Source organism: Cydia strobilella, chromosome 6 (assembly GCF_947568885.1).
Source record: "Cydia strobilella chromosome 6, ilCydStro3.1, whole genome shotgun sequence".
Classification (NCBI taxonomy): Eukaryota; Metazoa; Arthropoda; class Insecta; order Lepidoptera; family Tortricidae; genus Cydia; species Cydia strobilella.
This window is the reverse complement of record NC_086046.1, coordinates 19,898,319-19,910,513: the sequence shown is the minus strand read 5'-3', so window position 1 is coordinate 19,910,513 and position 12,195 is coordinate 19,898,319. Positions and strand designations below refer to the sequence as shown.

General features: G+C 36.1%; 4 protein-coding genes across 4 annotated transcripts; 1 reads left to right on the top strand and 3 right to left on the bottom strand.

The window, feature by feature from the left end:
- Positions 1-201: 201 nt before the first annotated feature.
- On the bottom strand, positions 202-6,359 carry LOC134742280 (DNA oxidative demethylase ALKBH2-like). Its single transcript, XM_063675331.1, has 5 exons — positions 6,251-6,359; positions 5,781-5,957; positions 4,563-4,742; positions 4,320-4,483; positions 202-356 (listed from the first exon to the last, which is right to left on the bottom strand). Exons 2-5 carry the CDS (start codon positions 5,948-5,950, stop codon positions 217-219), a joined length of 654 nt encoding a protein of 217 aa, XP_063531401.1. The 5' UTR covers positions 5,951-5,957; positions 6,251-6,359; the 3' UTR covers positions 202-216.
- LOC134742274 (intraflagellar transport protein 70A) lies at positions 505-4,324 on the top strand. Its single transcript, XM_063675321.1, has 2 exons — positions 505-630; positions 2,369-4,324. Exons 1-2 carry the CDS (start codon positions 577-579, stop codon positions 4,301-4,303), a joined length of 1,989 nt encoding a protein of 662 aa, XP_063531391.1. The 5' UTR covers positions 505-576; the 3' UTR covers positions 4,304-4,324.
- A 272-nt stretch (positions 6,360-6,631) lies between the features above and the next one.
- LOC134742275 (uncharacterized) lies at positions 6,632-9,436 on the bottom strand. The gene is made up of 3 exons (XM_063675322.1): positions 9,192-9,436; positions 7,347-8,451; positions 6,632-6,845 (listed from the first exon to the last, which is right to left on the bottom strand). The coding sequence occupies exons 1-3, from the start codon at positions 9,298-9,300 to the stop codon at positions 6,650-6,652; spliced, it is 1,410 nt and encodes a 469-aa protein (XP_063531392.1). The 5' UTR covers positions 9,301-9,436; the 3' UTR covers positions 6,632-6,649.
- Positions 9,437-10,193: 757 nt separating this feature from the next.
- LOC134742574 (COA8 family protein CG14806, mitochondrial) lies at positions 10,194-11,223 on the bottom strand. The gene is made up of 2 exons (XM_063675788.1): positions 10,877-11,223; positions 10,194-10,409 (listed from the first exon to the last, which is right to left on the bottom strand). The coding sequence occupies exons 1-2, from the start codon at positions 11,153-11,155 to the stop codon at positions 10,197-10,199; spliced, it is 492 nt and encodes a 163-aa protein (XP_063531858.1). The 5' UTR covers positions 11,156-11,223; the 3' UTR covers positions 10,194-10,196.
- Positions 11,224-12,195: the final 972 nt, after the last annotated feature.

Below are 12,195 nucleotides of genomic sequence, written 5' to 3'. Positions count from 1 at the left end.
GATATCGTTTGGTCCAAGGGAATACCTCATTCAGCCAATGATTTTAATAAATTTTATCAATGGAAAATCAAAGAATTTATGGGATTAAATTAATTGATAAATGGCCTGATTTAACAGTAGAGAATTTAAGTGAATACCTAAAAATATTATACAGGTCAAAAGCATTGAAGTAGAAGATCTATAACGGATACAAAAATACAAAATAAATTAGGATTTTTATTTTATTCGCATTTTGCGAAATGTTAAGTTAATTCTAACGCCTAGCAACTTTTTTCTTGTTGGTAAAGAATGGTACCAAATATCGTTCGTAGGCGGATTCATGAATAATACACTCCCATGTTCCAGGTCAATTTTAACTGCAATAAAGAAAATTTTAATTTAATATGTAATGAATGGAATTAAATAAATCTGTAGTATACCTAAATACCTACTACCTTTTTGAGTTACCATTATGACAAATAAATTGAACCATGGACATGTTACCATAGTAACCACAGTGTATACACAACTGAAACACAAGATTTCGTAACTACTGAGCCTAAATTGCGTAATTTGAGCAAAATATTTTATTAAAATATGGATTACATGCAAATCAAAGACGGACAGTATACTAAAACAATATATACCATGGTAAGTTCATTACAAACATATTCTATAGATATTTGCCAATCATGCATGAGTCGTGACATCGAACCTAAGGCCATGTACTTAGTTGCAACCATACAAGCCCAGAACGATTAAACTACGCTGAGCAATAAACACAATAAATTGGAATAATATCATCTCAGTCTTAGGAATGCATATTTAATAAAGGTTTAGTTTCGTTAGACTTTCATTCAACGGTAGCGAGCGCATTTACATTGTATTGTATTTGATTTGTCTTGATGTAAATATATATTATGCATTTATGTATTATGCATTTTCAACGGCTCACCTTATCTTCTACACGGACAGGCATTGTTACGAATCCACTCGTTATCGCTTCTTTTATGAAATTTAGCATTTTATCAAACTGAAATGAGCACACGGAAATAACGATAGTACTTCGTTACATTTGCGATAGCGATAAATGATCTATCAGGCATCAGGCCATTCTGCCATACCTGCAGGTGTCTTTAATGCCGTAGATTATATTAACGACACGTTTGTACCTAGCAGCTTTAGGGATTACATTTATATTGCATAAGATATTAATTATCCAACTCGGTCACTCAACTGCTAAATCATTTTATATTACTAAATATAAAGGTATAGGATAAATCCTATCATTATTTGCGCGACAGAGATGGAAATACAGTACAACAGTGTTACAAAAACAGTGTAACTTTGTACTTTATTTCCATCTCTATTGCGCAAATAATGATAGAATTAAACGAACTTAAAGACAAGGTCACATGTTCAAGAAGTTTGCCGGCACCTGTACAGTCACTATCAGATATATCGGAGCGGCCGAGGTGCTCACAAATATCTGCATGTTTAGATATTTTTGAGCACCTCGGCCGCTCCGATGTATCTCATGGGCCTCATGGCGACTGTCTGGACGTCTGCTTTTATCATGAAATATCATGAATATTTCTATAATCAAATGATCTACATAATTATGGTACTTTTAAACGGTGGCCTTGTGGTATCTCTAAGCTTAAACAATCAGCTTCGCTAGAACGTGTTTGCAATTAATGCCAGCAAATATACTTAAGTCTGAAAGTTTTATCTATAATTAAGTACTTCTTAAGTAGTTTCCCTTAGTACCTACTTTATTTGTTTGTTTCTTATTGTTGTGTAAAAGGTTTAGAACTGGATTTGAAATTAATGCGCAATTATGAGCAATAGTAATAGGTTTTTGAGCATGATATTACAAGTTCTTATGCTATCTTGTTTTGATCATTAATAATAAATAGACAATCACAACAGATCTTAATCTACACTAAATAGCCGGATCGTACTTGAGCTTGATTAAAATCAAGATAATCGACTAGTACTTCCTTCGAAGGTTTTGACATTAGGGATGTAGATCATGTAGATAATATAAGAATGCTGTTATGAAACACTCAAAATAGTAACAAAGGCATTATAAAATTTATAAATGGTAATTCAATCTTAACTAACACGAATTCTCGAACATTATTCTATCCGTTCTTCAAACTAGGTAGGATGGCAAACACTCAACCTATTTCTGGCGTAAAGGACATACGCATGTTAGAGTTATCTGCATGCAATTATGAGTATCATGCAGTTATCAAAGGGTGCATTCACTCAATACATGCGCCAGACGTTTCTTTACTTAATAGTACTAAAGTAAATCAATAATTGCACAAGACACTTCATAGTAGACAGATAGCATTTTGATTTTACGACTTTGATGTTACAGATAAAGGAAGCAAGGTACGACGACGCCATAAAAGCACTCAATGATGCTATCAATTTTAACCCAAATAGAGCTGGATTGTCCTTACTCGGTTACTGTTACTACAGGACTCAAGCGTTTGTCGAAGCAGCGAACTGCTACGAGCAATTGTCCGCCATGCATCCTGACGTGCCAGAGTACAAGCTCTACTTCGCACAGGCATTGTATGAGGCGTCAATGTTCGATGAAGCTTATAAAGTCACCATGCAAATTTCAGCTCCAGAGTTAGAGCGAACAGTTATCAAACTACAATCAGCAATAAAATATGGAGAAGAAGACACCAGTGCTGCGAAAAGTCTGGTAGACTCTTATATTCAAGATGATGTGGACAAAGACATCAATCTCGGATGCCTATTGTACAAAGATAACCAATACGAAAAAGCACTACAAAAGTTTTCACGCAGTCTAAGTGTACTCGGTTTTAACGCACATCTTCATTACAATGTAGCACTTTGCTACTTTAAGCTGAAAGAATATCCTCAAGCATTGAAACATATCACTCTAGTTATTGAAAGAGGTATTCGTGATCACCCTGAGTTAGCCGTCGGCATGCAAGCCGAGACTTCCGAAGTCAAGTCAGTAGGAAACACACTAACACTTCACGAGACAGCACTGACGGAGGTATTTAATCTTAAAGCGGCTATTGAGTACCAATTGAAAAATGTTGAAGCCGCGAGAGAGGCTCTCAACGACATGCCGCCCAGACAAGAGCATGAACTAGACGCCGTGACTCTACACAACGTTGCTCTGACTTCTATTGATATAAAACCTACTGATGGTTTCGAGAAACTGCATTTTCTTTTGCAACAAGACCCATTCCCTCCAGAAACTTTCGCAAATTTATTACTCCTTTATTGTAAGTTTGAGTATTATGATCTGGCTGCTGACGTTTTAGCTGAAAACGCGCAGTTTACATACAAATATTTAACCCCTTACTTATATGATTTTTTGGATGCAATCATAACAAGCCAAACATCACCTGAGGAAGCTTTTCAGAAATACGAAGACATTGCATCCAAACACGCTGAACAACTGAGGAAGCTAACTAAAGTTGTTCAGGAAAGCAGGTCACAAGGAGATAATGATCAGGTCAAGAAAGCTGTTGTGGAGTATGAAGAAGCCTTGGAAAGATACATACCAGTTGTGATGGCTCAAGCAAAAATTTACTGGGACATGGAAAACTACGGGCAAGTCGAGAAAATTTTCCGGAAATCTGTTGAATTTTGCAACGAGTCAGACGTGTGGCGCCTGAATGTAGCCCATGTTCTCTTCATGCAGGAGAACAAGTACAAAGAAGCCGCTAGCTTCTACGAGCCTATCGTCAAGAAACAATACGACAACATTCTGGATATAAGTGCAGTGGTTTTAGCAAATTTATGCGTCTCTTATATCATGACATCCCAGAACGAGGAGGCTGAGGATATAATGCGCAAGATAGAAAAGGAGGAAGAACAGCAAATTTTTGAAGATCCACATAAGAAGTTCTATCATTTATGCATCGTTAACCTAGTCATCGGAACGTTATATTGCGCTAAAGGGAACTATGAGTTTGGGATCTCCAGAGTGATCAAATCGCTGGAGCCGTTCAACAAACGTCTCGGCACGGATACTTGGTTCTATGCAAAGCGCTGCTTCCTGTCTTTTCTAGAAAATCTTTCTAAGCACTTGATTGTGGTTAAGGATAATACCATCAAAGATTGTCTGCAGTTTCTTGAAGGTTGTGAGACTTACGGTCGACGAGTCAGTACTGTTATTGAGAATCCTTTTCAGGAAGAAGATGCGAATACAAAAGCTAAACAGACGGTGACCTACGAAGCCCGATTACTGCGATACATGTTCAATAAGTTAAGAAATATCGATGACTCTGTAACTATTAATAAGTATGAAGATTTAAAGTGAAGTAGATTGTATTTACCTGGAGCTATCTGTTTTTTATCTGGACCTGCTTTTCTCGCATCTTTGTGTTTTAGAACAAAAAGTCTCTCTTGACCGAACGATATAGAAGCGATGGGGTACGTGGGGTCTAATTCAGGTTCATTGTCTCTGTGTTCGCCCATGTGGTCATTGCCATTCCTATACCTGAAAGTATTAAATCATTTATTTTAAACTTAAGTCCCTAAGAAAAGGTTTGACGACTAGATTCTGATCTGATACTTACTTGTTCACTAGGACGAAGTCGTATTTTATCCCTTTTATACTTTCGAGGAAATTTCGCAATGCTAAAACGGGTGCGGGCCACGGCAAAGCTGGTATAGTTTTTCCAGAATATTTGTAAGTTATTCCTGGATCACCATATGCTACTTGCTGGCGTGGAAGAGGATACTCTTTGCCAAAAACCCTGGTTTAACGACACGAAAATCAATATTGGGCACTCCTATATTTTGTCATGATCGTGCACGCGGCAATGAGACGATTTATCGTCACAATACAACAGGAAACCAAAATGTATGAGATTGTATTGGGTTATTTTTATACTATCGTTGACGATATCGTCCACTCTTAGCAGAAATTAGTAAGACAGTACTTAGAAAGTATCTCGCGAACGGATAGATATAGTATGAATTTTATGAGATGATTTTTTCGGCTCGGGCCCTAATCTGTTAAACAAAAGGTATCATTTCCTTTATGTAGTGAATACTTCTGCTACTAAAAACCAATTTTACCATCCTATTCATATGGTTCAAATTCATGAAACAGCCCATTCGGAGATAACACGTTTTGTTATCTCCAAAAAATAATTTTCTTCCGTTTCGCACGATTGTTCTTCGAATAAGCTGTTAAGTACATAAATTTGAACCTTGATATATACTATCAGGATAGTTGCTTTTTTTCTACTCGACGACTGTAATGGTGGAACTAAGATTTCCTATACCAAACTGTAATTGAGTAGGTACTTTTAATGTATGGGCTCCCAACTCAACTATAATATTCATTTCAAAACGGTTTAGTCAACTATAATTAATTAAACTAATCGCCTGGCGCCGCGGTCTAGTAGAAAAGACACCAACGCGCGACTATTTTATGAGTAATACAATACCTATTCATATATTATGCACGCGTTGATGTCTTTTGTACTACTGAGATACTGTACTATTGAGGTTTTATAGTAATAAAAGTATTATTTTAGATGACTCGTAGAAAAAGTTTTGTATACAATAGTGATATAATCAAGCTTTTCAATCTCGTACCTTCATTCCACCACTCAGCAAGCTTATTATATCACGATTGTATAAAATACTATTTAACGACATAGTTGCATAAAACAAACAAAGGCTCTTGTTTAACAGATTAGGGCCCCGAGTCGAAAAATTATCTCCTAAAATTCACATAATAGCTATAATAAAAACTAGAAACGGTGGATAAGGAAAATAATTACGTTATTTTTGCCAGATCTCCCTTAAAATATTCTAATGTTTTTTCCAGTTCCTTTAAGATGTTGTTAGCAATGCTTCTTGGTATGGCTACAGCATAGTCTAAATCCAGCCCTTCTTTGCGTATTGTTTTCCATTTAATCGAAGTAGTGTCAATTACGGGTAACGAATTCATTTGTCCTCTGTAAGTAATATAGAATTTTACAATTAATGTATGGCAACATTTTAAACGTCAAAATGTTAAAGTTTGTTTTGAAGGTTCATGTCGATGTACACTATATATTATACTACTCTTTGATGTACACTCTCGTCGAGTCTTGGCAATAAAACAACTGCAATCGGGCCCTCGAGTCCATCAAGAAAAAAAAAACCCCATTCGGAAATAGGAAGACGAGAAGGGAGCAGTATGTACTTGTTCACGGCCTTTCTACTCTTTCTAGCAAATCCTCTTATAAATAAACATGCAGATATTTACCTTGATTTTATTTGCAATCCCTTAATTTCAAGAATTTATTTTCAGCTAGGCATTACCATGTTTCAATCAATTTATTTCAGATAAATTTCAATATTTTCATCGGCATCGACTCGACCAACTGTCAACGGCCTTCTAAAATAAAATACCTACTAGGTATACTACGTCACGTCAGATATAATGTTACCAGGACCAATGATTTAATATCCCTAATACATAGACATAAAAAAAACAATCACTAAAAATCCTAAGAACTAAGAAATTTAGGTACTACTAATAAAACTAAAACTAATTATCCCTAATTGTATTATTTTTTAATTATTCTAAAAATAAAATTATAACAATCTTCCCAATACAAATGAATTTATTTTTAAACAAACGGTCGTTACAAGCATAAATTGTCTACAAATCACAAGTACTCGTAGCATAGGGCAACGGAGGTGTTTCAGCACTTTCAGCGCAGGACGGCAGTTGTAAAGGAATATTTTTGAGCAGGATCTTTGTCAGGAACCCTTGGCTAGAGAAGGATTTAATATCGAGCCTTAACCTTGTAGCACTCGCGCTTAAGCTTGGGAAAGTTGGGATGCTAGCGGCCAAACTGAAACAAAAAACCGGCCAAGTGAGAGTAGGACTCGCCCACCGAGGGTTCCGTACTTTTTAGTATTTGTTGTTATCGCGGCAACAAAAATACATCATCTGTGAAAATTTCAACTATGAGATACAGCCTGGTGACAGACGGACAGCGGAGTCTTAGTACCCTAAAAAAGAAATAGGTATGTTACGAACGAGTTAAAAAAAAAAAACCGTTAGTTATCTTCTAAAATAAAAAACTGTGATTACCTACAATGCGTTAAGGGCCAATAATTTGCTACCTCAAGCTAACGTACACCACCCCAGTAGCATTTATACGTCATTATGACGTCAGCGACGTCATTATGACATAATAATGCCGTCATTATGACGTCGCTGACGTCATTTTGCTACCTGGTCGTACACATTATATGTTACTTATAGAAGGTGATTCATTCATCCTTTCCTATAAAGCTCTTATTAAATCAGCGGAGGGTTTAAAATCCCACGCCAGTCGCATTAAACTTACCTCGTCTGATCCAAAAGACTATCTTTATCATGATATACAGAATATTCCCTTATCCTTCGTATGGTGTCACCATCATCTGAATGAGTTCCACAATCATATTCGTACAGCTTCTCAATAATGCCGTCTTTATTTTTGGCAGTCCAGACAAATTCGCCTGGCAGTCCACGTAGTTTGGGTCCACTGGACTCAAAGCTTGCGAAATTGTCATCATCTTCCAAAATTTCAGTTACCCGAGGGGTTATAAGATCACTGTTGGAAAAAACCGGTTTTTCGTCACTGACAGTTATTAGAGGTTTCGATTTTTGCAAAAACTTGTTTATTTCAGCGGTGACGTCCGAATTTAGTAAGTTTTTCTTCGTATGCACAATGAAGCGGGTGCAATGGGCTTTTAGATCGTTATTTCTCGACCTATAAACGATATTGATTAACTCTAACAGATTTCTCTCTGCTTCAGCTTTTTCGTTCTGCAGTTTCTTGATGGTGGATTTCAGGAAACAGTTTTCTTTTGCTGTTGTCATGTAAAGTTGCTGAAAATCGACATATCGCGATTTGTTCTCCTTCATTATTTTTTGTGTATCTTGGATGTAACGTAAAAGCCGATTTTTGGCGATGATCTCTGACTGACATTGTCGCCTGATATTTTTGTTCTCTTCAATGGCTGCCATTAGAATCTGGCCTAGAGCTTTACGATCACGCACAAGGTCTTTCAACCTTTCAAGTAATGATAAATTAGTGTTCTGTCCATTTTCAGTTTGTTTCAGGTTGAAAGGATAGTATTGCAGCTTTTCCTTTAAAAATCTCCAACATTGGAGAATGGCAACATTTGCATAGTCGGCGGTTATTTTAAAACTGATTTTATTCTCGAGCAATTTAAATGGTATATTAATCCTACTTCTGCAGTATGTCACCAATGAGGTTTTCTTATTGTACATGAACACAGCTATGGCGCCAGCCAAAAATGTTACATAATGTAGGTAGGCAATCCGATGATGCTTATTATGTTTTTTTTTTCGATGCCAGTTTTGGGTTAAATTTTCAATTTTTACATCTTTCAAAATAGACTCATTGCTATATTTGTAAACCTTATAAGGGGTGACAGCAGTCCCTGTTGAGTGTTTATAGCATATTATTATATATATAATAAATTAATAATATAAGCGACGGCCTCCTACTTAATAGCGTAGTCAGTAGTGATTGGTAGTGAGTAATGACCCTGGCATCCTGCCTACTACTACCCCGGCCACATACTCGACGAGTGATATGGGGAGTATGCAGGGCAGTATGGCGGCCGATGACGAGTAGCGCGGCCACACGACGTCTCTTCCTACTTCCCTAGCTATTTCCCATGCCACTCGTCGAGTATGTGGCCCAGGCATGGCCCAGTTATACGAAGCAGAGGGGATACCGCTTAACACGAAATTTGATTTTCCTATTTCACGGTAGGGCCTCAGGACGTCCTGGGTTCGAATCCTGGTAAGGGCAATAATTTGTGTATTTATCACAAATGCTTGTTCTAGAGGTATTCGTCGTATAGTACCCCCATAACATAACAAAAGCCTTATTGACATTACTGTGGGATCCCTTAAGGGGATAAGTTCGCCTTTGTACACATTTACTGTATTCTCTGTGTTATGTACTTGTTTTGTGCAATAAAGTGTTTACTAAGTGTAAATACCTATATATTTAATTTATTTATATCGAAGGAAATGTGTGAATTAAAGAGTACAGATACACTGATATGCTAACAAGATTTTTACAGAACATTATCATGTATATAAATACCCAAAAAATAATTTAGGCTATTTCTAACCCCAAGGTCCCAAAGGCAATCTTTAAAATACTTACTTAGATATATGCTAGTCTTATACTGGGCCAAATACATATCAAGACAGCACAGTCCCAGCCACATGGCAAAGCTTAATGCCGATAGCCATCTGAATGCAACATACATCATTTAAAAAAAAACTTTCTCCTAACAAAATATTTTTTCACTACTTTTACATAATGAGTTTTTTCCACTAATCAATTTAAGCACTTAATTTTGTTTTTCAATATTATGAATCAAAAACATATTTTTACAAATAGGTAGCAAAATATTTGTCACAACTGACATAATTATGTACCAAATAAAGATAATTTTAAAATGTCACATGGCCACTGTCAACCAGCATTTTTAATATTTTAATCGTAATTCTTTGCATACAGTATGTATGAGAATGAGCTCTGCATTTATAAGAACTTATCTTGGCATGCTTTTTTTATATATTTTTTATAATAAACTGATTGGCGATTGGCCCTAGTCACATCTTTATTTTAGAGTTCGACCAAGAAAAGTCTACAACGATTTTGATAGCTCATGCAGTGCAAGTGTTATTTTATGTCATAATTTCATAGAAGTTGATGTTTAAAATAACACTTGCGTGTAACACTGCGTGTGCTATCAAAATCATTGCAGACTTTTCTTGGTCTTACTCTACATGGATGGTGCATCCCTAACAGCATTTATACGTCATAATGACGTCATCGACGTCATTTAATGACGTCACTTTGCTATATGGATGGTATAGAAAGGATGCCAATCTCTTATGGCAGAATTGTTGCAAAAGTGACCGCTTTCAGCTTTAAATAATAGTTCCTAATCTCTCCGGTGGCGCTAGTTAAGCTCTGGGACATGAGTATAACATGAACCATATAAGGCAACAAATAGCCCGACCAAATCACGTAGGTTGTTTTTGGTAGTATTTCGGTGTATGGTGGGGCCACCTAATTACTGTTTTTTGATCTACACTTTTCATACATAGAGATTTGGCTCCTCTGTTTAATTCTAGAAGTAAATAAAAATACATGTAACTAATTATTGCTTTTTAATCTAAATAATCTTTTAAGTTTCACTTGTATGGCTAAACCTAGCAAAGTAAAATTTTTCTTGTACCACTCTATGTTATAACTAATGTGCGTTGTCCAGTTCTTGTCCAAGAAGGCTTTGTAGAAGACGCTCATCTCATCAGCCGTCAAGTTTTGTTTCCCTTCAGGTAGGTTCTTTTTGAGGTAATCTTCTCGTTCCTGAAATTTAAAAGAATTTTAACAAAACATATAACAATATATATTATGCTGAATAAGTAAAACACAAATGTGATCAATAAGAGTAGGAACATGGTTAGGTTAAATGTTTGAATCAGAGAATGTTAGTATTGCGTCTAGCACCTAATTTGTATAGTATATTGAATCGAGGAGATTTAAACTGCTGAAAGAAACTAGCACTGTAAAGACTGTTTTTAATACTGGTAGTTATAGTTTCAAAGATAATTTATTTCGACGTGACGCGACAAGTCAGTGAGTTACGCGAGCCGTTATCGGAGTCTGACAATCCCCCTGGCCCCATCGCCGGTTAAACGATCGGGTGACTGTGAACTTGTCATCGCTGATGCTGGAAGTTAGTTTGAAGTGGCGGCGGGTTTGTCGCCAACAGTTAGTTTTAATATCCCTGTTAAGAATTGAAAACTTATAATGATCAACCTTCATGAATATACCTGAAAGAATCTTGAATTGTGTTGTGTCCAAAAGTTGTGGTTCCATTTCTGTATTTCCATCCGGAGCTCCCTGTACCTTTTCTCTAGATCCGTCTCATTCGCAGGCTGTTTGTAAATAACCTTTCGTAAATTCGACACAGGATCAGGGGGTCCAACCATGTCACTGTTGATTTTGGTGGGATTCGGTGTTTGCATTGATTTTGCGTCATTTGTAGTACTTGTGTTCCTGGATATTAACAAATGGCACGATTTATGCCTGTATATTCTACTAGACAACATTTTAAAGCATAGTGTGTGCTCTATTATGTAAAATCCTTAAAATCTCCAAAAGTCCAAATCGAATTCAAAAGACAGATAATCAAACATGACAGTCATGTCAAATCAGTGTTACCAGCCCGTATCCCCAGTTTCGGACGATGTGTAATCTAAAAAGGGACGGTTTTTATCACAATGGGACGAAAACAAAGTTGGAACATTTTTATCATAATTTGTGTACCTGCGATCAATGCAAATAGTCAAAACTATCAATCTTAGTGCGTTGTTAGCACATCAGGCTTTTTTAAAACAGGCTAATTATCGATGTATAGACAAATTCATAGGCAAATGCCACTTAGGTACTCGATATTTACCGTCGATGGACGGTACTTCGATTACGATTTTCAAAATCTTTTATACTGGACGCTCTTCGAAAGAGACGACAAAGGGACGGTGTGGCATTAAAAAGGACGGAAAATCGTCCTATTTGGGACGATCTGGCAACACTGTGTCAAATTGTCAATGTCAATGAAACATAAAAAGATATTCCGGATATTCCTGATTCATGTTCCAGTCGTTCCAGACTTAGTCAAACAGTGAGTTAAAGATTTTTTTTATTTTGGGATGTATTTAATTAATTTAATTTAAGTAAATTTATTATATTTTTAATACAATAATTTAAAAAATATATACGGTTATTGTTTGATTTAAATGAGATGCATTAAGATTTAATGTCATTTGAACGGCTTAATAGTTAGCTTGAATAGTTTTTAATCTGTTCAAGGTATTGGATAACACGACAAGAAATAGAACACCATATTTATATTACGAAAATTGAGCTTTTTAAACATTGCTTGAAATGGTATGTATGGCTCTCATATCAAGTGTCAAATTAATGACGTTTTGTCATGTGAAATTTTATTCTTCACTGCCGAATTGCATTATGTAAAAGTGTATTAGATCCCTTTTTATCTGAATTTGCATTAACAGACGACAAATACTGTGCATTTTCGAGCTCTTTACACTTTTGTGCGATAAAGAACAAGCCGTAAATATGGCTAAAG

Bases quoted from the DNA above. Each gene is read 5' to 3' on its own strand.
- LOC134742574 (XM_063675788.1), bottom strand. From the start codon at position 11,155: ATGTTGTCTAGTAGAATATACAGGCATAAATCGTGCCATTTGTTAATA. The intron at 10,410-10,876 runs GTATATTCATGA...TTTAAATTTCAG, and splicing joins ACAATTCAAGATTCTTTCAG to GAACGAGAAGATTACCTCAA.
- LOC134742275 (XM_063675322.1), bottom strand. From the start codon at position 9,300: ATGATGTATGTTGCATTCAGATGGCTATCGGCATTAAGCTTTGCCATG. The intron at 8,452-9,191 runs GTAAGTATTTTA...AACACTCAACAG, and splicing joins TAAGACTAGCATATATCTAA to GGACTGCTGTCACCCCTTAT. The intron at 6,846-7,346 runs GTAAGTTTAATG...TTTTTGTTTCAG, and splicing joins AGTCTTTTGGATCAGACGAG to TTTGGCCGCTAGCATCCCAA.
- LOC134742274 (XM_063675321.1), top strand. From the start codon at position 577: ATGGATTACATGCAAATCAAAGACGGACAGTATACTAAAACAATATAT. The intron at 631-2,368 runs GTAAGTTCATTA...TTGATGTTACAG, and splicing joins CTAAAACAATATATACCATG to ATAAAGGAAGCAAGGTACGA.
- LOC134742280 (XM_063675331.1), bottom strand. From the start codon at position 5,950: ATGAATTCGTTACCCGTAATTGACACTACTTCGATTAAATGGAAAACA. The intron at 4,484-4,562 runs GTAAGTATCAGA...TAATACTTTCAG, and splicing joins GACTTCGTCCTAGTGAACAA to GTATAGGAATGGCAATGACC. The intron at 357-4,319 runs GTAAATACAATC...TCTTTATTGCAG, and splicing joins TAAAAAACAGATAGCTCCAG to TTAAAATTGACCTGGAACAT.